At 43.9% G+C, this 25,827-nt stretch overlaps 2 protein-coding genes and 1 long non-coding RNA gene across 6 annotated transcripts; 2 read left to right on the plus strand and 1 right to left on the minus strand.

The window, feature by feature from the left end:
• Nucleotides 1-243: 243 nt before the first annotated feature.
• On the minus strand, nt 244-4,271 carry LOC123063037 (uncharacterized). 4 transcript variants are annotated; one of them, XR_006430025.1, is made up of 5 exons: nt 3,848-4,270; nt 2,537-3,728; nt 2,326-2,445; nt 2,129-2,209; nt 244-1,358 (listed from the first exon to the last, which is right to left on the minus strand). It is a non-coding gene; the product is annotated as an uncharacterized lncRNA (long non-coding RNA). The 4 variants fall into 4 exon arrangements; XR_006430024.1 differs by having other exon boundaries at nt 244-2,209; nt 2,537-2,847; nt 3,639-3,728; nt 3,848-4,253; XR_006430023.1 differs by having other exon boundaries at nt 244-1,733; nt 2,129-2,445; nt 3,848-4,271.
• A 413-nt stretch (nt 4,272-4,684) lies between these two features.
• On the plus strand, nt 4,685-5,460 carry LOC123063036 (uncharacterized). The gene is made up of 2 exons (XM_044486751.1): nt 4,685-4,922; nt 5,029-5,460. The coding sequence occupies exons 1-2, from the start codon at nt 4,911-4,913 to the stop codon at nt 5,392-5,394; spliced, it is 378 nt and encodes a 125-aa protein (XP_044342686.1). The 5' UTR covers nt 4,685-4,910; the 3' UTR covers nt 5,395-5,460.
• A 9,739-nt stretch (nt 5,461-15,199) lies between these two features.
• On the plus strand, nt 15,200-24,658 carry LOC123063035 (proline--tRNA ligase, cytoplasmic). Its single transcript, XM_044486750.1, has 13 exons — nt 15,200-15,439; nt 17,541-17,588; nt 17,696-17,781; nt 18,226-18,318; nt 18,795-18,911; nt 19,379-19,566; nt 20,273-20,339; nt 20,747-20,869; nt 20,984-21,136; nt 22,075-22,359; nt 23,381-23,599; nt 24,196-24,289; nt 24,414-24,658. Exons 2-13 carry the CDS (start codon nt 17,561-17,563, stop codon nt 24,476-24,478), a joined length of 1,518 nt encoding a protein of 505 aa, XP_044342685.1. The 5' UTR covers nt 15,200-15,439; nt 17,541-17,560; the 3' UTR covers nt 24,479-24,658.
• The last annotated feature ends 1,169 nt before the right edge of the window (nt 24,659-25,827 follow it).

Below are 25,827 nucleotides of genomic sequence, written 5' to 3' on the forward strand. Positions count from 1 at the left end.
AAGCGCCTATTCATCCCCCCCCCCCTCTAGGCGACATCCACGATCTTTCAGCTTTGTCACCCAGGTCCATTTGTACAAAGAAATCTCCTAGATCGGCTTTCATGGCCCTGTATTGCTAGAGGGAAAAATAGCGTGCAAGCCAAGACAGGCTGGATTCGATCCCGCCAAACGCTGAATTGAAAGCTAGGGAATACGATATCCAATTTAAGCTTTTCAATCGAGACATCCAAACGCAGCATTACAAACAAAGTTAGTTCATCAAAGGAAACAAAGTCATTGCATTGCACCATATCCTGACTAGACTGTACACATCCTTCCACCGATGCGGCCACGCCGATCTCATGGGGCCACTCGTGTACCGCGAGCGTCGGCCGTGGTGTCCAAGTCCAACTAGATCATCGATGGCGCGCGTTGTTGCGCCCATCCATTTTTACAATAAAATGGTAGGAAGGAATTCTGTAAATATGTGGAGACAGACAACATGATAGTAATATTTGCATAAACATATATGATTGAGGGTATTTTGTGTTGGCTAAAAAATAAACAATAGTGAAACCATATTGGAGCTTAGACATTGGTTGCATTAATCATTTCCCAATCTTTGAAGCAGAATTGATGCAACAATGAAACTACATATGCTTAGAACATAAAGGCACTTGAAGAAATAATAGTAGAAAGATCATGAGATGTTATGTCTCAAACCCACTTCATCATCCATAAATATTTTTGATAGAGCTAAAAATTCACCGGATCATATTCTTCCCTAAGAAAGCCTAGTAGGAATTTTAGCCCAGCCAATATTAGAAAAGAAAGGTAAGACATCAGTCTAATATAATAGAGTTTCTATCATCCCGGATCACATGGGAAAAACAGAGATACAACGATAGTTCCACTGATAAGAACATGGAATGGAAATTGAATAATTGAGATTCATTGGCTATGAATAGTTTGAGAAAACTTTCAGGAAGAGAAACACAATATTCCAAGTATACTTCTTCTCCAAGAAAATTGTGGCAGATACCTCAGTTATAATATCTTCTCTCCAAAAGATTTATTTCCATAAGGTGAAGCCATGCCCTATAACTATTATACAGATTATCTTGAAGTGGCGTATACAAAGAACATACATTAAGTTCACAAAGGAGGAAAGGCCGAGTGCAAGAATTGGCAATCAACCTTTTTATGGCCCTGTTTGGTTCAGCTTTTATCGACGGATTCCGCTACCGTGCAGCAGAATCTGAACCAAAGGGCGAACCCAGCAGAATCCAATTCCAGAAATCCGCTGCCAAAATCTGAACCAAAAGCGGAAGCAGCCCAGGACGTGCTTTCCAAAATCTGATTCCGCTGCGGGCCAAAATCTGAAAAAGCTGTATCAGCTGGTTTGCCAAATGACCTACATCTTTTTCACATGAGATTTTCCACAACTGTTTTTCCACAACAGATTTTTCACAGCTACTTTTAGAAATCCACAGCCGAACCAAACGGGGCCTATACCTTTTGTGTTTGTGTTACAGATTATATACCAACACACACATGTGGGTTAAACCACGGTCATATTTTCCACAGTATGCAGTGTAAGATTATATACTGATGAGATGACACCATGTACGAGTCTAAATCTGAACATGACTATTTAACTATGTCATCTGCGACTTCTCTTCATTCCACTGAGGCACGTCAACTACATCGGCAAGTTCTGAACTAGAGATAATATGGCAGACCACAAATCAACTCTGCCATAATGTTAAAAATTGGGAGTCAAGTAGTGAAGGTATCCGTGAAATCAACTGGAGATAATATGGACATAATGTTAATTTCCATGGAAGAGATCACAAACACAATTAGAATTACCAACGTCATCATGGTATGCGGAATCAAGTAAGAGATTTGAGTATGTACGCACAAAACAAATACTCGCATAGTTCTCAAGAGTATGCAAGTCTGAACATGAATATAAAATACCAACAGTGTGATTAGAATGATAGGCAAATTGGACACAAAAAGAAAAAAATGACAGAAAAACTATTGTATTACTTCTGTCAAAGCAGTTCAGATTCATGTGTACCCATCAATCAGTTTGCATTGGTACAACTACATGAGCAGGACTCAGGACCATTGACCTACTAACCTTTTGCAATGCAGTCAGAGGCTCTAAGTTGTTTCCCTTCAGACCGCAGTATATTAGCCGGTACTAGCCAAATCATGTAATCTGAACAAGAGAAGAAACTTTTTACACCGCCAAAAAAAGAAGAACCTTTTTAATGTAGGATTTTACACAGGAAGACATGATAAGGATTGACGAAAATATCATTTGGTCTGACCGACCAGGTAGTGAAGGCCGATCTGATTCAATGGGTACACATGCTCCTTTCATTCTTTGAGCTGCCAGCACGTCATTGTCAATCCACATTTGCACATCGGCACTTGTGACAGCAACTAAGAGATCTAGGCAACAAGGAGATCTCTTCCTTTCAGTAAGTATTGCTAAACAATATTGTATTGTTGCAAAAAAGATAGTCTCATGAAACAGGCAAACCTTGATTGGGTCGGCCGCCGCCGCGCCTATGCCCCCAGGCCGGTGGCTACAGAACCATGTTGCTCGCTGAATTTCCATGGAAATTCAGTGCTCTCGCCAATGGTGGAGGGCCTTCGCCACTATGCCTGCGCCCCCTGGCCACCAGCTGCTTGCTGCATCTCCATGGGGATCCGGTGCTCCCACCAGTGGAGATGTGGCATGCGCGCCACTTGTCTCCATGGGGATTCGGCGCTCCCACCAATGGAGGAGAGGCCGCATGCGCGCCACTTGAGGGCGGCGACATGCCTAATGGCGTCATACCCATGAATCGACTGGAGATAATATGGACATCATGTTAATTTCCATGGAAGAAATCACAAACACAATTCAAATGTACATCATGGTCTGGGGAATCAAGTAAGAGATCTGAGGATGAACGCACAAAGTAGATACTCCCGTGGTTCCCAAGAGTATGCAAGTCTCAACATGAATATGAAATACCAACACTGTGATTAGAATGATAGGCAAATTGGACATCAAAGGAAAAAAAGAAGATGGTAGAACTATTGTATTACTTGGCATCAAACAGGGGCACATAAGTAGCTACTAAAGTGGGATGTTTGTCCATACTTTCAGACTGATAAGATTTTTTCATGGTTTCGGAGTGCAAGTTGTCAAAATAAATACTACAAATAACTACCCAAGCCAGAAAATCACATCCCAGACTTGTCAAATCAACTGTTAGATCAGAAATGTTGAAATTCTAGAACAATGTAAGGATCGATGGAGTCCAGTGATGAACCATCTAGTCTTAATTGGAGAGGCCTTGTGTTCCCTATTTCAGATTCAAATGCTGAGCATAGGACATATTAGGACTAATATAAATATAGATGGACTAATGGGCATCCCAAGCCGATATGTTTGGTCACTTGATGCAGATGATGAGAGACTTGAATACAGCATATTGGATGACGCCTTGTGTTCCCTATTTTAGATTCAAATGCTGAACGTAGGACATATTAGGACTGATATAAATATAGATGGACTAATGGGCATCCCAAGCCGATATGTTTGGTCACTTGATGCGGATGATGAGAGACTTGGATACATCATATTGGATGACCTTTTACCAACATGTGCAACATCAGGGGCACCGTTGTCCACACTTGCTTCAGGAAACTTCAGAGTATTACCAAAATTATGGATATCTAGCCTGCAAGAATCCCCCAAAGCAACAGATCAGAACCAGCCAGGGGCATTTGTGGTGCGGGTACCTTCAACAATTGAATGGCCCTTGTCATCTGGATCCCCTCATCGGCTGGATCGGCTCACCTCGCGCGCCTTGGCGATGCGCGTCGTGCTGGATCACCTCGCTCGTCTCGGAGGTGCTTTCCTACCCTGGTAGCGGGCGCCTCTCCCGCCATCACCGGTGAGTTCCGAGGCACCGCAGTTCGGCCTTGCCCCCTTAGGTGGTATACCTGGAAAGCTGGCGTGGGCTTCATATGGGCGACAGCGCGGAGGCGGCATCCCCGGTGTCGAGGGTGTGCCTACAGCGGGATTAAGGGCGCGGCCAGGCAAGATGATCTTCTTTAGGGCTTCTGCTGGCGCCAGGGGTGGGTGCAGAGGAACAGGCAGAGTACAGATCAGATGAAGCAGTTAAAGAAAGGCTTTCTTTGAGCGCGATCGGGATAAATGGGCTTTCTGTGGGAGACAAAGTCCAATCAACCACAAACCTGCAAATCGGCCACCAGAATAGCTGCCTACATAACAGCCCGTTTGGTTTTGAGCAGATGGCAAATCGTATGGCCAAAAACGCTCTAGACATGTCATTTGACGGTTAAAATCGCCAAGTGTGTGAGAGGACAGGGATTAGGCTGTTCTTAATCGAAAATCTGTTTTTGTGCTCGAGCTTAGATGCTCCCGATATCTATGCCGGTGGTCCGCGACGAGATCCGTGCGTCATTTTGTATTGCATGACCGTATATGGATCCCCCCGCGCCGCAGTCGTTCATTTATTGAGACGCGTCGTTGCGTCGCCGTAGTGGATCAGGAAGGCTAGCGATGGCTCGGCTCATTTCCTGAGCCATCATGAGCCGTGACACGGCCTCACCGAATGACGTCGCCCATTCATAAATGCCCCCAGCTACTCGCTCGCCATCCGCCCACCGCATCTATTAATTATACAGGCATCCTCTGCTCGTCATCCGCTTAGCTACTCGCTCATCCATCCCCATCTTCAACCTCGTCCTCTCCGCCATGTCTGCCTCCTCGTCAACCTCTCTCCCCGCCCACCGGATTGGCCACTCCCTCTCATGACGTGCCATTTTGCGGTGACCAGGTTGTCACCAATGTAGCGAGATCCGACGGGCAGGCAGGGGATCGGTTCTACAAGTGCATGTTGTACGATGTAAGTTTTTGTTCTGAATCTCGAAGGCTTCGCATTCGACGCATCACTTTTTCCAAAGACGAGGCTTGCCTAATGCTTGTGGATATCATACCTTGTTCTTGTGCAGGCACGACAGTGTCGTTTCTTCGAGTTACAGCAAGCATACTGCAGGAGGATGACCCCTCACCAGATCGCCACTACTCGGCGGCAAGCCAGGATTAACCCAGCTGGCCAGGGATCTGGTGTCTACCAGGGCAACGGGGTGGCTCAGATGGTTCCTGTTGCCACCCAGGCCCAGATCCAGGCGCAAGCTCCACACCAAGTGCAGACACCCCCGCCGGCGGCGAGCAACCTGATTGCTGAAGCGGATAGGCCGGCCGCCGTAGCCGGAGCCGTCCTTGCAGGACAGGGCCTCGTTGTTGTCTCTATTCTCATGGTAGCTGTCAACATCATGCTTACTGCTCTCGTTATGGTGGTTGTTCTTGCTAAGTAGGAGGGAGGTGGGGCTGAAGCCGTAGTTTTCATTTTCTCCGCATTTTTTTCTATAAATGGCTCTGGACTAAGCTGTTGGGTTTCGTAGTAATTTCAAAAAATTTCCTACGCACACACAGGATCATGTGATGCATAGCAACGAGAGGAGAGTGTTGTCTACGTACCCAACGCAGACCGACTGCGGAAGCAATGACACGACGTAGAGGAAGTAGTCGTACGTCTTCACGATCCAACCGATCAAGCACCGAAACTACGGCACCTCCGAGTTCGAGCACACGTTCAGCTCGATGACGATCCCCGGACTCCGATCCAGCAAAGTGTCGGGGAAGAGTTTCGTCAGCACGACGGCGTGGTGACGATCTTGATGAACTACAGCAGCAGGGCTTCGCCTAAACTCCGCTACAGTATTATCGAGGAATATGGTGGCAGGGGGCACCGCACACGGCTAAGGAATCGATCACGTGGATCAACTTGTGTCAACTTGTGTGTTTAGAGGTGCCCCTGCCTCCGTATATAAAGGAGGAGAGGAGGGGAGGCTGGCCGGCCAAGGGGGGAGGCGCAGGAGAGTCCTACTCCCACTGGGAGTAGGATTCCCCCTCCAATCCTAGTCCAACTAGGATTCCTCGGAGGGGAAAAGAGGAGGAGGGGGCCGGCCACCTCTCCTAGTCCTAATAGGACTAGGGGAAGGGGGGGCGCGCAACCCATCTAGGGCAGCCCCTTCTCTTTTCCACTAAGGCCCACTATGGCCCAAATAGCTCCCGGGGGGTTTCGGTAACCCTCCCGGTATTCCGGTAAAATCCCGATTTCACCCGGAACACTTTCGATATCCAAATATAGGCTTCCAATATATCAATCTTTACGTCTCGACCATTTCGAGACTCCTCGTCATGTCCGTGATCACATCCGGGACTCCGAACAACCTTCGGTACATCAAAAATGCATAAACTCATAATATAACTGTCATCGTAACCTTAAGCGTGCGGACCCTACGGGTTCGAGAACAATGTAGACATGACCGAGACACGTCTCCGGTCAATAACCAATAGCGGGACCTGGATGCCCATATTGGCTCCTACATATTCTACGAAGATCTTTATCGGTCAGACCGCATAACAACATACGTTGTTCCCTTTGTCATCGGTATGTTACTTGCCCGAGATTCGATCGTCGGTATCCAATACCTAGTTCAATCTCGTTACTGGCAAGTCTCTTTACTCGTTCCATAATACATCATCTCACAACTAACATATTAGTTGTAATGCTTGCAAGGCTTATGTGATGTGTATTACCGAGAGGGCCCAGAGATACCTCTCCGACAATCGGAGTGACAAATCCTAATCTCGAAATACGCCAACCCAACATCGACCATTGGAGACACCTGTAGTACTCCTTTATAATCACCCAGTTACGTTGTGACGTTTGGTAGTACCCAAAGTGTTCCTCCGGTAAACGGGAGTTGCATAATCTCATAGTCATAGGAACATGTATAAGTCATGAAGAAAGCAATAGCAACATACTAAATGATCGGGTGCTAAGCTAATGGAATGGGTCATGTCAATCAGATCATTCTACTAATGATGTGACCTCGTTAATCAAATAACAACTCATTGTTCATGGTTAGGAAACTTAACCATCTTTGATTAACGAGCTAGTTAAGTAGAGGCATACTAGTGACACTCTGTTTGTCTATGTATTCACACATGTATTATGTTTCCGGTAAATACAATTCTAGCATGAATAATAAACATTTATCATGATTATAAGGAAATAAATAATAACTTTATTATTGCCTCTAGGGCATATTTCCTTTAGTCTCCCACTTGCACTAGAGTCAATAATCTAGATTACACTGTAATGAATCTTACACCCATGGAGCTTTGGTGCTGATCATGTTTTGCTCGTGGAAGAGGCTTAGTCAACGGGTCTGCAACATTCAGATCCGTGTGTATCTTGCAAATCTCTATGTCTCCCACCTGGACTAGATCCCGGATGGAGTTGAAGCGTCTCTTGATGTGTTTGGTCCTTTTGTGAAATCTGGATTCCTTTGCCAAGGCAATTGCACCAGTATTGTCACAAAAGATTTTCATTGGACCCGATGCACTAGGTATGACACCTAGATCGGACATGAACTCCTTCATCCAGACTCCTTCATTTGCTGCTTCCGAAGCAGCTATGTATTCCGCTTCACATGTAGATCCCGCTACAACGCTTTGTTTGGAACTGCACCAACTGACAGCTCCACCGTTTAATGTAAACACGTATCCGGTTTGCGATTTAGAATCGTCCGGATCAGTGTCAAAGCTTGCATCAACGTAACCTTTTACGATGAGCTCTTTGTCACTTCCATATACGAGAAACATATCCTTAGTCCTTTTCAGGTATTTCAGGATGTTCTTGACCGCTGTCCAGTGATCCATTCCTGGATTACTTTGGTACCTTCCTGCTAAACTTATAGCAAGGCACACATCAGGTCTGGTACACAGCATTGCATACATGATAGAGCCTATGGCTGATGCATAGGGAACATCTTTCATATTCTCTCTATCTTCTGCAGTGGTCGGGCATTGAGTCTTACTCAATTTCACACCTTGTAACACAGGCAAGAACCCTTTCTTTGCTTGATCCATTTTGAATTTCTTCAAAATTTTGTCAAGGTATGTGCTTTGTGAATGTCCAATTAAGCGTCTTGATCTATCTCTATAGATCTTAATGCCTAATATGTAAGCAGCTTCACCGAGGTCTTTCATTGAAAAACTTTTATTCAAGTATCCCTTTATGCTATCCAGAAATTCTATATCATTTCCAATCAGTAATATGTCATCCACATATAATATCAGAAATGCTACAGAGCTCCCACTCACTTTCTTGTAAATACAGGCTTCTCCGAAAGTCTGTATAAAACCAAATGCTTTGATCACACTATCAAAACGTTTATTCCAACTCCGAGAGGCTTGCACCAGTCCATAAATGGATCGCTGGAGCTTGCACACTTTGTTAGCTCCCTTTGGATCGACAAAACCTTCTGGTTGCATCATATACAACTCTTCTTCCAGAAATCCATTTAGGAATGCAGTTTTGACATCCATTTGCCAAATTTCATAATCATAAAATGCGGCAATTGCTAACATGATTCGGACGGACTTAAGCATCGCTACGGGTGAGAAGGTCTCATCGTAGTCAATTCCTTGAACTTGCCGAAAACCTTTTGCGACAAGTCGAGCTTTGTAGACAGTAACATTACCATCAGCGTCAGTCTTCTTCTTAAAAATCCATTTATTCTCAATTGCTTGCCGATCATCGGGCAAGTCAACCAAAGTCCATACTTTGTTCTCATACATGGATCCCATCTCAGATTTCATGGCTTCAAGCCACTTTACGGAATCTGGGCTCACCATCGCTTCTTCATAGTTCGTAGGTTCATCATGATCTAGTAGCATGACCTCCAGAACAGGATTACCGTACCACTCTGGTGCGGATCTTACTCTGGTTGATCTACGCGGTTCAGTAGTATCTTGATCTGAAGTTTCATGATCATTATCATTGGCTTCCTCACTAACTGGTGTAGGTGTCACTGAAACAGTTTTCTGTGATGAACTACTTTCCAGTAAGGGAGCAGGTACAGTTACCTCGTCAAGTTCTACTTTCCTCCCACTCACTTCTTTCGAGAGAAACTCCTTCTCTAGAAATGATCCATTCTTAGCAACGAATGTTTTGCCTTCGGATCTGTGATAGAAGGTGTACCCAACAGTTTCCTTTGGGTATCCTATGAAGACACATTTCTCCGATTTGGGTTCAAGCTTATCAGGTTGAAGCTTTTTCACATAAGCATCGCAGCCCCAAACTTTAAGAAACGACAACTTTGGTTTCTTGCCAAACCACAGTTCATAAGGCGTTGTCTCAACGGATTTTGATGGTGCCCTATTTAACGTGAATGCGGCCGTCTCTAAAGCATATCCCCAAAATGATAGCGGTAAATCAGTAAGAGACATCATAGATCGCACCATATCTAGTAAAGTACGATTACGACGTTCGGACACACCATTACGCTGTGGTGTTCCGGGTGGCGTGAGTTGCGAAACTATTCCACAGTTTTTCAAATGTACGCCAAACTCGTAACTCAAATATTCTCCTCCACGATCAGATCGTAGAAACTTTATTTTCTTGTTACGATGATTTTCAACTTCACTCTGAAATTCTTTGAACTTTTCAAATGTTTCAGACTTATGTTTCATTAAGTAAATATACCCATATCTGCTTAAATCATCTGTGAAGGTGAGAAAATAACGATATCCGCCACGAGCCTCAATATTCATCGGGCCACATACATCGGTATGTATGATTTCCAACAAATCTGTTGCTCTCTCCATAGTACCGGAGAACGGTGTTTTAGTCATCTTGCCCAAGAGGCACGGTTCGCAAGTACCAAGTGATTCATAATCAAGTGGTTCCAAAAGTCCATCGGTATGGAGTTTCTTTCATGCGCTTTATACCGATATGACCTAAACGACAGTGCCACAAATAAGTTGCACTTTCATTATCTACTTCTGCATCTTTTGGCTTCAACATTATGAATATGTGTATTACTACTATCGAGATTTAATAAAAATAGACCACTCTTCAAGGGTGCATGACCATAAAAGATATTACTCATATAAATAGAACAACCATTATTCTCTGATTTAAATGAATAACCGTCTCGCATTAAACAAGATCCAGATATAATGTTCATGCTCAACGCTGGCACCAAATAACAATTACTTAGGTCTAATATTAATCCCGAAGGTAGATGTAGAGGTAGCGTGCCGACTGCGATCACATCGACTTTGGAACCGTTTCCCACGCGCATCGTCACCTCGTCCTTTGCCAGTGCCCGCTTATTCTGTAGTCCCTGTTTCGAGTTGCAAATATTAGCAACAGAACCAGTATCAAATACCCAGGTGCTACTGCGAGCTCTAGTAAGGTACACATCAATAACATGTATATCACATATACCTTTGTTCACCTTGCCATCCTTCTTATCCGCCAAATACTTGGGGCAGTTCCGCTTCCAGTGACCAGTCTGCTTGCAGTAGAAGCACTCAGTTTCAGGCTTAGGTCCAGACTTAGGTTTCTTCTCTTGAGCAGCAACTTGTTTGCTGTTCTTCTTGAAGTTCCCCTTTTTCTTCCCTTTGCCCTTTTTCTTGAAACTAGTGGTCTTGTTAACCATCAACACTTGATGCTCCTTCTTGATTTCTACCTCCGCAGCTTTCAGCATTGCGAAGAGCTCGGGAATAGTCTTGTTCATCCCTTGCATATTATAGTTCATTACGAAGCTCTTGTAGCTTGGTGGCAGTGATTGGAGAATTCTGTCGATGACGCAATCATCCGGAAGATTAACTCCCAATTGAATCAAGTGATTATTATACCCAGACATTTTGAGTATATGCTCACTGACAGTACTGTTCTCCTCCATCTTGTAGCTATAGAACTTATTGGAGACTTCATATCTCTCAATCCGGGCATTTGCTTGAAATATTAACTTCAACTCCTGGAACATCTCATATGCTCCATGACGTTCAAAACGTCGTTGAAGTCCCGATTCTAAGCCGTAAAGCATGGCACACTGAACTATCGAGTAGTCATCAGCTTTGCTCTGCCAGACGTTCATAACATCTGGCGTTGCTCCAGCAGCAGGCCTGGCACCCAGCGGTGCTTCCAGGACGTAATTCTTCTGTGCAGCAATGAGGATAATCCTCAAGTTACGGACCCAGTCCGTGTAATTGCTACCATCATCTTTCAACTTTGCTTTCTCAAGGAACGCATTAAAATTCAACGGAACAACAGCACGAGCCATCTATCTACAATCAACATAAACAAGCAAGATACTATCAGGTACTAAGTTCATGATAAATTTAAGTTCAATTAATCATATTACTTAAGAACTCCCACTTAGATAGACATCCCTCTAATCCTCTAAGTGATTACGTGATCCAAATCAACTAAACCATAACCGATCATCACGTGAGATGGAGTAGTTTTCAATGGTGAACATCGTTATGTTGATCATATCTACTATATGATTCACGCTCGACCTTTCGGTCTCCGTGTTCCGAGGCCATATCTGCATATGCTAGGCTCGTCAAGTTTAACCTGAGTATTCTGCGTGTGCAAAACTGGCTTGCACCCGTTGTAGATGGACGTAGAGCTTATCACACCCGATCATCACGTGGTGTCTGGGCACGACGAACTTTGGCAACGGTGCATACTCAGGGAGAACACTTCTTGATAATTTAATGAGAGATCATCTTATAATGCTACCGTCAATCAAAGCAAGATAAGATGCATAAAAGATAAACATCACATGCAATCAATATAAGTGATATGATATGGCCATCATCATCTCGTGCTTGTGATCTCCATCTCCGAAGCACCGTCATGATCACCATCGTCACCGGCGTGACACCTTGATCTCCATCGTAGCATCGTTGTCGTCCCGCCAATCTTATGCTTCCACGACTATCACTACCGTTTAGTAATAAAGTAAAGCATTACATCGCGATTGCATTGCATACAATAAAGCGACAACCATATGGCTCCTGCCAGTTGCCGATAACTCGGTTACAAAACATGATCATCTCATACAATAAAATTCAGCATCATGCCTTGACCATATCACATCACAACATGCCCTGCAAAAACAAGTTAGACGTCCTCTACTTTGTTGTTGCATGTTTTACGTGGCTGCTACGGGCTTAAGTAAGAACCAATCTCACCTACGCATCAAAACCACAACGATAGTTTGTCAAATAGACTCCGTTTTAACCTTCGCAAGGACCGGGCGTAGCCATACTTGGTTCAACTAAAGTTGGAGAGGCAGTCGCCCGCAAGCCATCTCTGTGCAAAGCACGTCGAGGGAACCGGTCTCGCGTAAGCGTACGCGTAAGGTTGGTCCGGGTCGTCTCGTCCAACAATACCGCCGAACCAAAATATGACATGCTGGTAGGCAGTATGACTTGTATCGTCCACAACTCACTTGTGTTCTACTCGTGCATATAACATCAACATCAATAACCTAGGCTCGGATGCCACTATTGGGTTTCGTAGTAATTTCAAAAATTTTCCTACGCGCACACAGGATCATGTGATGCATAGCAACGAGAGGAGAGTGTTGTCTACGTACCCAACGCAGACCGACTGCGGAAGCAATGACACGACGTAGAGGAAGTAGTCGTACGTCTTCACGATCCAACCGATCAAGCACCGAAACTACGGCACCTCCGAGTTCGAGCACACGTTCAGCTCGATGACGATCCCCGGACTCCGATCCAGCAAAGTGTCGGGGAAGAGTTTCGTCAGCACGACGGCGTGGTGACGATCTTGATGAACTACAGCAGCAGGGCTTCGCCTAAACTCCGCTACAGTATTATCGAGGAATATGGTGGCAGGGGGCACCGCACACGGCTAAGGAATCGATCACGTGGATCAACTTGTGTCAACTTGTGTGTTTAGAGGTGCCCCTGCCTCCGTATATAAAGGAGGAGAGGAGGGGAGGCTGGCCGGCCAAGGGGGGGAGGCGCAGGAGAGTCCTACTCCCACTGGGAGTAGGATTCCCCCTCCAATCCTAGTCCAACTAGGATTCCTCGGAGGGGAAAAGAGGAGGAGGGGGCCGGCCACCTCTCCTAGTCCTAATAGGACTAGGGGAAGGGGGGGCGCGCAGCCCATCTAGGGCAGCCCCTTCTCTTTTCCACCAAGGCCCACTATGGCCCAAATAGCTCCCGGGGGGTTCCGGTAACCCTCCCGGTATTCCGGTAAAATCCCGATTTCACCCGGAACACTTCCGATATCCAAATATAGGCTTCCAATATATCAATCTTTACGTCTCGACCATTTCGAGACTCCTCGTCATGTCCGTGATCACATCCGGGACTCCGAACAACCTTCGGTACATCAAAAATGCATAAACTCATAATATAACTGTCATCGTAACCTTAAGCGTGCGGACCCTACGGGTTCGAGAACAATGTAGACATGACCGAGACACGTCTCCGGTCAATAACCAATAGCGGGACCTGGATGCCCATATTGGCTCCTACATATTCTACGAAGATCTTTATCGGTCAGACCGCATAACAACATACGTTGTTCCCTTTGTCATCGGTATGTTACTTGCCCGAGATTCGATCGTCGGTATCCAATACCTAGTTCAATCTCGTTACTGGCAAGTCTCTTTACTCGTTCCGTAATACATCATCTCACAACTAACATATTAGTTGTAATGCTTGCAAGGCTTATGTGATGTGTATTACCGAGAGGGCCCAGAGATACCTCTCCGACAATCGGAGTGACAAATCCTAATCTCGAAATACGCCAACCCAACATCGACCATTGGAGACACCTGTAGTACTCCTTTATAATCACCCAGTTACGTTGTGACGTTTGGTAGTACCCAAAGTGTTCCTCCGGTAAACGGGAGTTGCATAATCTCATAGTCATAGGAACATGTATAAGTCATGAAGAAAGCAATAGCAACATACTAAACGATCGGGTGCTAAGCTAATGGAATGGGTCATGTCAATCAGATCATTCTACTAATGATGTGACCTCGTTAATCAAATAACAACTCATTGTTCATGGTTAGGAAACTTAACCATCTTTGATTAACGAGCTAGTTAAGTAGAGGCATACTAGTGACACTCTGTTTGTCTATGTATTCACACATGTATTATGTTTCCGGTAAATACAATTCTAGCATGAATAATAAACATTTATCATGATTATAAGGAAATAAATAATAACTTTATTATTGCCTCTAGGGCATATTTCCTTCATAAGCACACGAGGGGACCCTTCCCGTGATTGTACGCAGTATGTAATTTCATCAGAATTGTTTTCTAACCTTTTGGTCCAGCCGGGGGCCTCTGGATTAACCCCGTCGGTTGACTGAGCGGACCTTGTCGGAGACGCAGCTCGCCTTCGCCGGCCATCGCCCTGCTCGTCGGGCGAGACTTCTTCCCCGGCCAACTGAGCCACGCCAGACCCACTGTTCGCCGCAGCACCCCCTTGCTCTCTGCCGCCCCCATTTTGTAACAAGTATAGAAGAGGCACCGGATCTGGTTGTTCAAGGTTATTAGCAAACTCCTGCCGGACAGGGAACCTAGGAAATCTGCAGCGAATCGCATAGGGTAAATCTACATAGTTTATGCACAACACAAATCTGACAGGCGGTGAGTAGGGGATTGACTGACCTGTCGACCGCATCAAGCAGAAACTCCATGCCCTCTGTGTCCATCAACACGCAGGCCGACGACAAATGTAGGGCGCCCCCACCCCACCCACCTCCGAAATCACACCCTTCCGGTGACCTTGCCTGTTCTTCCTTTTTTTTCTTCTACGTAGTTGGTTGAGGACGACCGACAGCCGAGGTCTCTAGAAAGAACGAGGTTAATCCTTGGAGATGTCATTTTCTTTTCTCGCCCGCACGTGCATGCTCGGCGTGACCACGCCGACCGACAGGCGGCTCAGACAGCGACACCCATCACGGACCCATTATCTGATCCTTGGCCCTGACAAAAAGCAAACGTTCTGGTCCACGGCCCATTGGCCAAGTCACGGTCCTGGTACACGGCCCAGACCGACTCGGGCCGACGGCCGTCAGGCCTCCCCACGCGCGTGGCCACTGTTCGCTACCGTATTCAACCGTATATCCGCTTTATCGGCCTTCACAACCACCAGGACAGTTGGATTTGTTCGGATCACGAGACTGGAACAGACGAGGGAGATATCCGGAGCAGCTGAGCCCGGGCTCCAAATCGCCCCACTCGTTCTTAATTGGCTACTTGCGCCCTACTCTTGCTATACTCACCCGTTCTCACCGTCGAGCGTCCTTTTATAACAAGAGATTGCACAAGCGGAGCCTCCCCCAAAAAGAGCGCGACAGCTAGGGTTCCTAGCCGCCGCCGCCGCCGCCCCTGCCGGCCGAAGCCTCTGCTGCCCGCCGCCGGTACAGGAGCCCAGCAGCGCCAACCTCCGTCGAGCAGCCGCTCCCACCAGCAGCGCCTCCCTCCCTGGTAGCAACCACTCCTTCCTCTTGAACCCTCTGATTGCTCAAATTTTTCTTGCTGTAGAAGTGTTATCCCACACGCCAGGCGACGCCCCGAACCTGACCCCCGCCGCCGGCCGGGCACCCACCGTCCGCCCACCCCGCGTCGCCGCCGCCGGCCGCGCCGGGACCTGGGATGGCGGCGGCGGGGCCGTTTCTCCTTCCCCGAGCCCCAATCCCCCGCCCTCTCCCACCTCCCCGCCCGGATTTCGTTCGGCGGCTCCGGCGGCCTCCACCAGCGTCTGCAGCGGCCTCCCACGGCTTCCCCTGCTCGCTAGCGGCGCGGGTGGCTTGCCGCGGCCGCCCCCCCGTTGGCTCCCGGACGCGATTTGGGTGCTCCTCCCAGCGGGTGACGGTGCTTTCCGCCCGGGTGCGCCCTAGCGGCTACCCCCGACACCGAGCCACCCCTACTCCCTGCTCGAGCTTCGGGCCGGCCTCTTCGGGAGGCAGCCATGGAGGCGGTTTTCCTGCAGGACGGTGCCTGTTTCTTGCAGCTCGCCGATCAGGAGTGTGGCTGCGCGCGTGACCCCTTCAACACCACAGCCACCCACCACCACCCCGCAGGGGCGGCTTCTGCCCGGCGGCCATGGACCTGCGTCCCTTTCCTGTGTTCATGGTCGGTGCGGCCTCGGACCCGGCGAGCCCCGGGGGCTGCGCCCTTCCGGCTCCTTTGGCTCACTAGCTCCTCACGCATCTCTGCACCACCATCACCCCGCCGGTTCCTTGGTTGGCCGTCCATCCCGGTGCATCTTTGTCTCCGACATTGCTCCAGGAGCTGCGTGCCCTTCCAGCTCTTGGGCCCGCCGGCGCCCTGCTGCTCCGGTCCCGGGTGGCCCGGGTCTGTGCTCCCTTCCAGATCGTCGCTGGTCCGGGGCTACGGCCACCGTCTCATACCCGCCGCCTCTCATTCCGTGCAGCCATGCAACCTCGCCCTCCTTCGGAGTTCGCACGTCCAGCGGCGCCCAGTGCCTCCTCCGGCATTGTGCGCGGCTCGCCTTCCTGCAGTCGCAACTCCGGCCAATGCCTGACGACCTCCTCTCTGATTCGTGTTCCGACGGCTTGGGATTGCTCGAAATTGGCCAGGGAGAAATCCCTGCATCTTATGTTGGTAGCGGCGACACCCGCGGGTGCCGTACCCTTCTTGGAGGCGCTGCCATGGCTGTTTTTCTTATGGTTCGGATTTCCCGGTGTCGTTCTCCTTCTTGAAGGCGCTGTCTTGGTTGCTCGCGGCGTCCTCGGTGCTAGATTCGGAGCTTTTGGTCATCTAGTTGATTGGATTGCTTCTCTGGTCGGCGAGTTTAGCTGTGTTCTTCTTTGCTTGGGTCGAGTATCTTATGTCTCTCCGCTTCGGGCACCATGTTCACGCCCCTTGCGTCCGTGTCATGTCTTGTACCACCTGTTGTACTCATTCTAACTTCTTCTATCAATGCAACGATACGCAAGCTTTGCGTGTTCCCGAAAAAGTACTTGCTGTAGATCTGATATTATGAGAATATAACGATGATTATTTCTTGATGAGTACTTGCTTCATGATTTTTCCAGTGCATGTTCAAGTTTACATGTGAGAGGATTTTGCTTGGTAGGTGTTTGTGATAATGCTTGAAGGGGCAAATATTTACAAATTGTAGTTCAAGTTTTTCAGATGAGCAAATCTTTTGGTTTAAACTTGTTAGCAGTGAAACATGCAATGAATGACGATATACGAAAAGGAAAATATTAAGTTGTTTTATCTGCATCGTGTTGACCTGAAATCAAAGCTTAGCAGTAACATGCAATTTGAGAGAGCAGGAATCGGTTAACACATTAGTACTAGTGGTATTAATGGCATGATAGATTTACCAACTCTTGTTTATTACTGGGAATATAGTGGCTGTTACGCTGTGCTGTTGATTTTAACAGTCAGACCTAAAATATTACCTTTTGAAGTGGTTGTTTCTCCTTTCAGTATTGGCCCGATACTGATACACGTATCAGTAGAGGAAGCAAGCCGAATCCCTCCCTGCTTGCTCCTCATGAATTTTTCCTAGCTTATTTGATTGTGATTTGTCTTTTGTCTACCTGTGCTGCAGCGGTGGTTCGGGATCTAGCCATGTCGACCAACAAGGGCGGAGGTGGAGGTGCGTTCCTGTTTGTCTTCTTCTTGAGTTGTTAACTCCTCTGGATTTGAGTTTTGATATTTGATCTTTGCGTTCTCTGAGCTTGTTTCTTGGTTTGTGGATTGCAGGGAAGAAGAAGAAGGAGGTGAAGAAGGAGACGAAACTGGGGATGGGGTACAAGAAGGATGATAACTTCGGGGAGTGGTACTCCGAGGTGTGTCTTCTTGCTTATCGTTGGCTTGGTGAGGTTTATTTACAAGTTGATTTGGGCGCATGGTGAATTGGTGGGTGCAATGTGGAAATAGTTCTGTAAGGTGCTCATAGTATCTGCCCAAGGCAAGATTTCGTATGATAGCCGTGTTTAAAGTTCTGTGTTGTGATAGTGTTAAGTTTGTTGACACATACTACTGCACCAATCTGCAATATTGGCGCACATATTATCTACTGCTTTTTCTTTTTCCTTTTTGAACTGTTCTATGTCAAATATTCTGTTTGTATGTTGTTCTTGAAGAGAAACTACAGATCTTCCAGGATTTGATGATGTTATAGTTTTTGCTTTTGAGTATCAGACATTCTATTAGCAAAATTTCCTTCATACTGCAAATTAATCCTGCTCTTGGTAGGGGCTTCTTTTAAGCTTTTTTATTTGTTCGTCCAGGTTGTTGTTAACAGCGAAATGATTGAGTACTATGACATCTCTGGTTGTTATATCTTGAGGCCTTGGGCGATGGAAATATGGGAGTTGCTGAAAGTAAGTTTTCTAATATCATCTGGAATCTAATATCCAAATGACCAAGCTGTATTTCACTGTTTCTTAGTAGTATATTCCCTTCTATGCAATGAAATATATGCATCCTTTCTTAAGAGTTGCCTCTTTTTCGGAGACTGATTTTGGGTGCCATTTGAAACTTCTCTTATGCTTATGCCCATGTTGCTTCCTTTTCTTTTGCCAATATCCAATCAACATTTCATAACACATAATCCTTGATGCCTCTTTTCAGTGTTATATGTTTAAGTTCCATTTTTCCTTCATTGCTGTGTTGCTGTCTTGTTTGAAAGCTGTTATTGCATATGTTTTATTTCTTATCATACCGATACTTTTTGACTCATAATCAACATCAGTAACCTTGCCGTTGATGTTGCTATTAGTTTTTATCTTTCAATTACCAAGCGATAGTGACATTATTATCTTTTACTTGTAAGTAACAACGATGTGATTTGGTGCAGGAATTTTTTGATTCGGAAATAAAAAAGTTGAAGCTGAAACCGTATTATTTCCCTTTGTTTGTTACGGAGAATGTTCTGCAGAAGGAGAAAGACCATATTGAGGGCTTTGCCCCTGAGGTGTGCCTTTTACTTCTTTTCGGATGAAGTATTTTGCAAGTTAATATGTTGGTTTAGTCAGCTATTTGCATGTACACCTACGACAGTAGCTGTTGGAAAGTTAACATTTGAAAGGAAAATAAACAATAGTGACAACAGCTCCCAGACCTGTGACAAAGTTTGTCAAGGTACCACTGTGGACCAAAAGAATAATTGTTTTCTTTAACCTTAACACACCTAGTAAGTTGTGTTTTACTATTTGCTTTGACCCGTGTAGTGGTTTTTATATGAATTCATGGTATAGGACAGAAAACAAAAGGTATAGGAAACAATGTGCTTGGTCACCAGTTCATCATGATACAGCTCTATGGGTATTATGTTAATTATTTTTTCTCTGTGCTATGGTTCTAATTAGCTTGTTCCGTATTTACTTTATCTCTTTCTTATATTGTCTTCTGAAGATAGTAACCTTTTCATTTGTCCTCCAGGTAGCATGGGTTACTAAATCAGGAAAATCTGATCTGGAAGCTCCTATTGCAATCCGTCCAACAAGTGAGACGGTCATGTATCCATACTTCTCTAAATGGATAAGAAGCCACCGGGACTTGCCTTTGAAGTGTAACCAGTGGTGCAATGTTGTTAGATGGGAGTTTAGCAATCCAACTCCTTTCATAAGGTAGTTCACTGTTTGGTGGCCCATCATCACATTTGTTTAGGCATTTCTCCGAGTTTGACTTTCTTATAGTGCCTGTCTTGTTAGTAGTTAATGGTGCGATAGTGTCTAATTGCATGCTTGATAATATATTAAATTATTGCAAAAGCAGTACATTCATTTGCAAAAAGCAGTATCTTAGCAAGATGGCTGTTGAAGTGCGAAACTTTTCAAGTATTCCAAGGGTCAAGGACATCACATTTAATATTCCCATCAAAATCATGAAATTACTATAGTGAAAATTTTCATGCTAATATTGAGATGATTGGTTGCTAGACCATTTGAAACAAAAAAACCAAAGGAAGATAAATGAGGTTTCATGACTTCAGAATTTACACTGAAAATTTTCAATCATTCCAGTATTTGTGTATGGTACCAATAACACCCACCAACTTTGTTCATTTCTTTTGTTGGGGTGAGAATTACCTTTCTTCATTTGTTATATTCTAGCAATCTGCTGCTCATTTACTCACAATCATGATGATGTTTTCACAATTGATTTTCTCAATGGATGTATAAACCGAATTCATGCACCTTGTTTCTGCAAAGCTTGTCATTATGGCTAATAGGCCTTTTTTTCCTATGTAATGCTTGTGACATGTCTGGACTAAACATTCTGCATGTGCTTCAAGTTATTTGATTTGACATGATCTGTAACCGTTCTCCTCAGGAGCCGTGAATTTCTTTGGCAAGAAGGCCATACAGTTTTTGCAACTAAAGAGGAGGCAGATGAAGAGGTATTACATCCTCCGTTCCTGAATGCATGGCATGTTGAGTATTTATTAGGCCATATATACACTTTAACCAAGATACAAGCAAATAAGACTGCACTACCTATTTATTAGGCCACTTATCACTATTAGGAGGCAGGTAATTTCGTTTGTAGTAATAAATGACATTAGAATTTGGAAATAACCAAATGGAGGGTATATACTCGTTGAAAATGTAAGCTATGGAAACTTGGATCAGCATTTTGACCTTGTGTAAATTACACAACGCCACACACCCATAACTTTACTTGTAAGCTCTAAGTTGTTATTCTGCTTGCAAAACTATTTAAGTCAATCCTCATGGGTCGGAGTAACACTTATGGCAATGTTAAATATCAAAAGGATAACCAGTCATTTATGGCAATGTTTATCAGGTCCTCCAAATATTGGAACTCTACAGGAGAATATATGAAGAATTTTTAGCAGTTCCAGTGTCCAAAGGGAGGAAAAGTGAGATGGAAAAGTTTGCTGGTGGACTTTATACAACCAGTGTGGAGGTATGGATAAGAAACTGCTTGCTGCATGTAGCTTTTTCGAATCTATCCTGGTAAGAATACAAGTGCTATTTTCATTTACTGCAAGATTAAAGTTTATCGGTTGTTTTTCTTTAGGCCTTCATTCCAAATACTGGCCGTGGTATACAAGGTGCAACTTCCCATTGTCTTGGTCAAAACTTTGCAAAGATGTTTGATATCACTTTTGAGAATGAAAAGGGTGAACGGTCCATGGTGTGGCAGAACTCTTGGGCATACACTACCCGCTCGGTAATTCTTGTATTTCTTTTACTCGAAATGGATTTTGCTGGGATCCTTTTTTTTATTGCTAAAGTTTTGGAAGTGGCATCACTTTTTGAATCATATTGGTGCGCTTACTGCTTATATATCCTGTTGTGATGTAAACGTTCCAATAAGCTTATAAGTTTGATCATAAAAGATCAAATGTTGGAGAATAGGTTCATGGTAAAGAAGTATAGTGTTAATTTTGCGAAGGCATTGACAGAATGATAAATATGAAGTACTAGTGTGGGGAATGCCAGTATACACCTCGATGTATTTTTCTTTCCAAAATGTATAGGTTTCATTTAGAGGAATCTCGAAAGACAGGAGCTCTACAATTTACGAGTAGAAATTGACTTTGCCTAGTTTACTAGGGAAAGACGTGCAATAACCAGTAGAATGGGCCCCTGCCCCAACAATGGGTATATTGTATGTAATGTAATTAATCTAATTTTGCAGTTCCATGTAATTCTATGTATATCATGTATAGAGTTGCCTAACTCAAAACAAGGCCTGATCCATTGTTTTTTTGATGAAAATCATGATGACCAGTCTTCTTTTTTTGTTCTATCCATTGTTTTGTTGAGAACTTAGTGTGCCCTAATACCAAGCACTTGGGAGGTACTGCCAATATAAGATCGTTTTTTTTTTTGAGAAAACGCAAATAGCCTTTGCGTTTCATTGCATTGGAAAAGCTATGTTAGCTTGAAAAATGATCTTATATTGTGGGACAGAGGGAGTAGCTTTTAATACTAGCCCAAAGTGTTGGCAATAGCCATGTGTTCCAACTTTTTGGCTATATCATGATTTTGTTTGTTAAAATATCACATAGTATATTATTTTGTGTATGTGATTTTTCAGTCGCTGAATGTTCTGTTTAGTTATGCTTCCATTTGTAATATGTAGGCTTTATGCTGTTATTGCAGATTGGAGTCATGATAATGACACATGGTGATGACAAGGGCTTAGTGCTGCCGCCAAAGGTGGCACCTATCCAGGTCATTGTTATTCCTGTGCCATTTAAAGATGCTGACACAACAGCTATTAAAGGGGCGTGTGAGTCGGCCGTTTACACCTTGAACCAAGCTGGGATTCGAGCAGATTTGGATGCTCGTGAAAACTACTCTCCAGGTTGGAAATATTCTCAATGGGAAATGAAAGGTGTTCCTTTGAGAATCGAGATAGGTCCAAAAGATCTGGCGAACAAGCAGGTACTGGTTATTGACTCTTAATCATGTGAATAATTTGCTCCATAATTTGTCACATAGTATATTATTTTGTGTATGTGATTTTCATTTTGCACTCTACAAATATTCACAATTGGCACTATTGCCTTTCATATCCGTCATACAATTTTGCCACCTTATGACAGGTTGCTCTCCCCCCTCACATAGCATGTTTTCTTTTGTTCCTATTTGTTGAAGATGCTGGATGTTTTGCTTCTTTGACTTGTTCCTGAAGCCTAAGATGTGTGTATGCGCTTGTGTTCAAAATTTTATGAAAACGTCATACATTGCACTTAGGCCGTAACTACTTTTTTGCGTGGTGAAAGCAAGTGGCTAATGTTAACATACACATGTTAGAATTTAAGTACTAGGTATTTTTAACAACCGACCCGAAATTAAAATTTTCTCTTTAGCTGTTAAGAGTCCAATGAATTATGATAAACCTTTTGTCTACTGATTCTCACCTGTATCCTGTTTGTTTTGTTCTCTTACTGGGTTTTGGCAATTTTGAGTGTTGAGACGGTTAGCAAACTATTTTTTTAGAACCCTTTTATAATTGAATGTCAAAATAGAAGGGAATCATTGACTCGTTGTGCATCTGTGCTATTGTTTTCTTCACATCATTCTTATTTAATAATACTTGATATTCTAAAAGATACTACATGTTCTGAATAATCAGGAATAAGCATTCATGTGTACTGAATAAGCCATTTGTTCTACAAATTCTTTGTACGAAATATCTTTAGTTGCTGACTATTGTTTAGATCTAAAGCTGCATGGACTGATTTCTCCTTTAAGAATAGATTCAGTGGGATATCTTAGGCAGAGGAATTTAGAGTTATTTTGACTTGCCTGATTAACCATATGATTTCGCCCACAAACTGGTTCATCTTTGGAGGATTAGATTTATGCAGAATTGTAGCAAAGATTCAAAGCCCTTAATTTCTTATCATTTCATGAACTTCCATTTGGCAGAGGAATGGAATATAATGTTTTGTATTTACAGGTGCGTATTGTCCGACGAGACAATGGTACAAAGGTTGATATTCCTTCAACCGACTTGGTTGAGCAGGTTAGAGTGTTGCTGGATGGGATTCAAGTAAACTTGTTGGAAACAGCAAAAGCAAAAAGAGATGCATGCATTGAAATCATCAGCACCTGGGATGAATTCATAGCGGCTCTCAACAACAAAAAGTTGATCTTGGCTCCATGGTGTGATGAAGAGGTATTTTATTTCCTGCCCTACATTTTTGCTATTCCCCTCCCACCCTGATATTTTTCAGTCAGTTACTTAATAACTAATAGGAACTAATGACTATGGCACACATGTTGGTATCTAGCGTTTGTTCTATGCACTTTACTATACTGCAAAGCTGGTCGTAGTAGGAGTAATGGGATGTGCACATTTGTGCAGAACTGTTTTGATACTTGTATAGCTAAACCTTGATATTATATAAAACTCCAAAAAGTTGGTTAAACTGAAGCTAATGCATGGAGGAGGAAGTTCTAGTTTCAGTTTGCTCATCACCTGATAGCTCCATTTACAATCCAGGCATACATAAGATTCAGAGCACCCCTCCTTTGTTAGGTCACTTATTGCTCTTGGATGCTGTTTGTGCTCTCTAGTTCATATTAGTAAATGCTGTTGTTAATTACCATGATCCTCATGAACGGGAGGCGGAAAAATTATTTCAAATCATATTAACCGCAGGATGACTTGTTCGAGTGGAGGACTAGCATTTGGCACAAATTCTATGTTGCTGTTGTTAATTGCAAACTCTGGCATGTTTAGCATACAATTCCTTCCCTTGTGCTGTGCAGGAGGTCGAGAAGGACGTGAAAGCTCGGACCAAAGGTGAACTTGGGGCTGCGAAAACATTGTGTACTCCATTTGACCAGCCAGATCTTCCTTCCGGTACGCTATGCAGACAGCAGTGCTTTTATTTCGTTCTGATTTCTCTTTTGCTGTGCTTCTTGCAAATGATGCTTCCATACAAGATGCACTAACATTGACATTGATGTTCTGCACAAAACTTCAGGAACCGTGTGCTTTGCTTCCGGAAAGCCTGCTCAAAAGTGGTCATTCTGGGGTCGCAGCTATTGATCTCTGTGTTATGTCACCTATACATTGCCATTTTCGTGGATCTTTTGGTCTGGCAAAGCTGTTTATTATACTACCTGATTTTTGAGTAATGCATTCGTATGATACCTGTAACTGCGGATTGGTTGTCCATTTGCTGATCAGTTCGGTGCCGAGAAATATACATTGTTAATGTTGAGGATATTACTTATCGTTAGCGTTTCATCGGCTGGGGATTAGAGATTAATCAGAAATCGGCTGATTAATCAATTTTATCGATCGGCTATTAATTGACTTACTTTTTTTGCAAATCCTGGGTTCCTAGCACTAAAATATGCTATATTTTACAAAAAACACTACTGGATAGAATTGTTACACTTGCCTTGGAATCCTTGTACAATGACAAATAAAGTAGGACCCTCCGTTCTGAATTACTTGTCGCAAGTATGGATGTATATAGATGTATTTTAGTTTTAGATACATCCATTTCTGTGACGAGTAATTTGGAACGGAGGGAGTATATTATAGTACATAACAAGGTCCAATTTTTTTTAAACATAGTTCTTGCACATATGGTGCTAGGAATATGCCTGATCTGTCGATGTATTGTCAATAAATTGCTTGTCAGAGTTATAAGTAGGCCCTATAGATAAACGGTGATGATAAGGCGTAATCTTATCATTCTCCCTGAGTAGTGATAAATCAGACGGTAAATCACTGAATCGTCGGTGTTTTGAGCATTGCGTTGTGTACAACTTAAGTGATAAGACCTGCTCATGTCAATATTGCCACCGTATAAAGTGCCCGAGTTAGCTCTCTGCTCCATCCACATCCAGGCTTTGGATGAATTAAGAGCATCTCTAGCCCATCCCCAAAAGTCAAATTTAATGGAGTTTATGATTTGGAAAATTAAACTTTGTCTGGTCCATCATCAAACCTAAAAGATACACCTAAGCACACCAACTTGCACTGCGGGAACACTTCCATACAAAAACTTGAAAATTGAGACAAATGGGTCACTAAACTTGCTTTGTGGGAACAAAATGTTGAAAACATATTTGAAATATTTAATAAGTATTAAAAATGCTGAACACAGATTTGAAAAAAATGTTGAAATGTTGAACGTGTATACAAAAAATGTTGACCACTTGTTACGAAAATGTAGAGTGAAAACGAAAACAAACATAAGAAAACACAAAAGAAAAAGAAAAAAACAGAGAAGAAATACGAAAACCAAACAAAAATGAAGAGAAAACCAAACAAAAAATGGAGAAGAAAAAAGAAAAGAAAACAAACCAATAAAAAAAGAAAACCAAAAAAGAAACAAAATAAATCAAAGAAAAAGGAAAATGAAAAAACTAAAGAAACAAATG

The sequence above is a fragment of the Triticum aestivum genome, chromosome 3A (genome assembly GCF_018294505.1).
Source record: "Triticum aestivum cultivar Chinese Spring chromosome 3A, IWGSC CS RefSeq v2.1, whole genome shotgun sequence".
Classification (NCBI taxonomy): Eukaryota; Viridiplantae; Streptophyta; class Magnoliopsida; order Poales; family Poaceae; genus Triticum; species Triticum aestivum.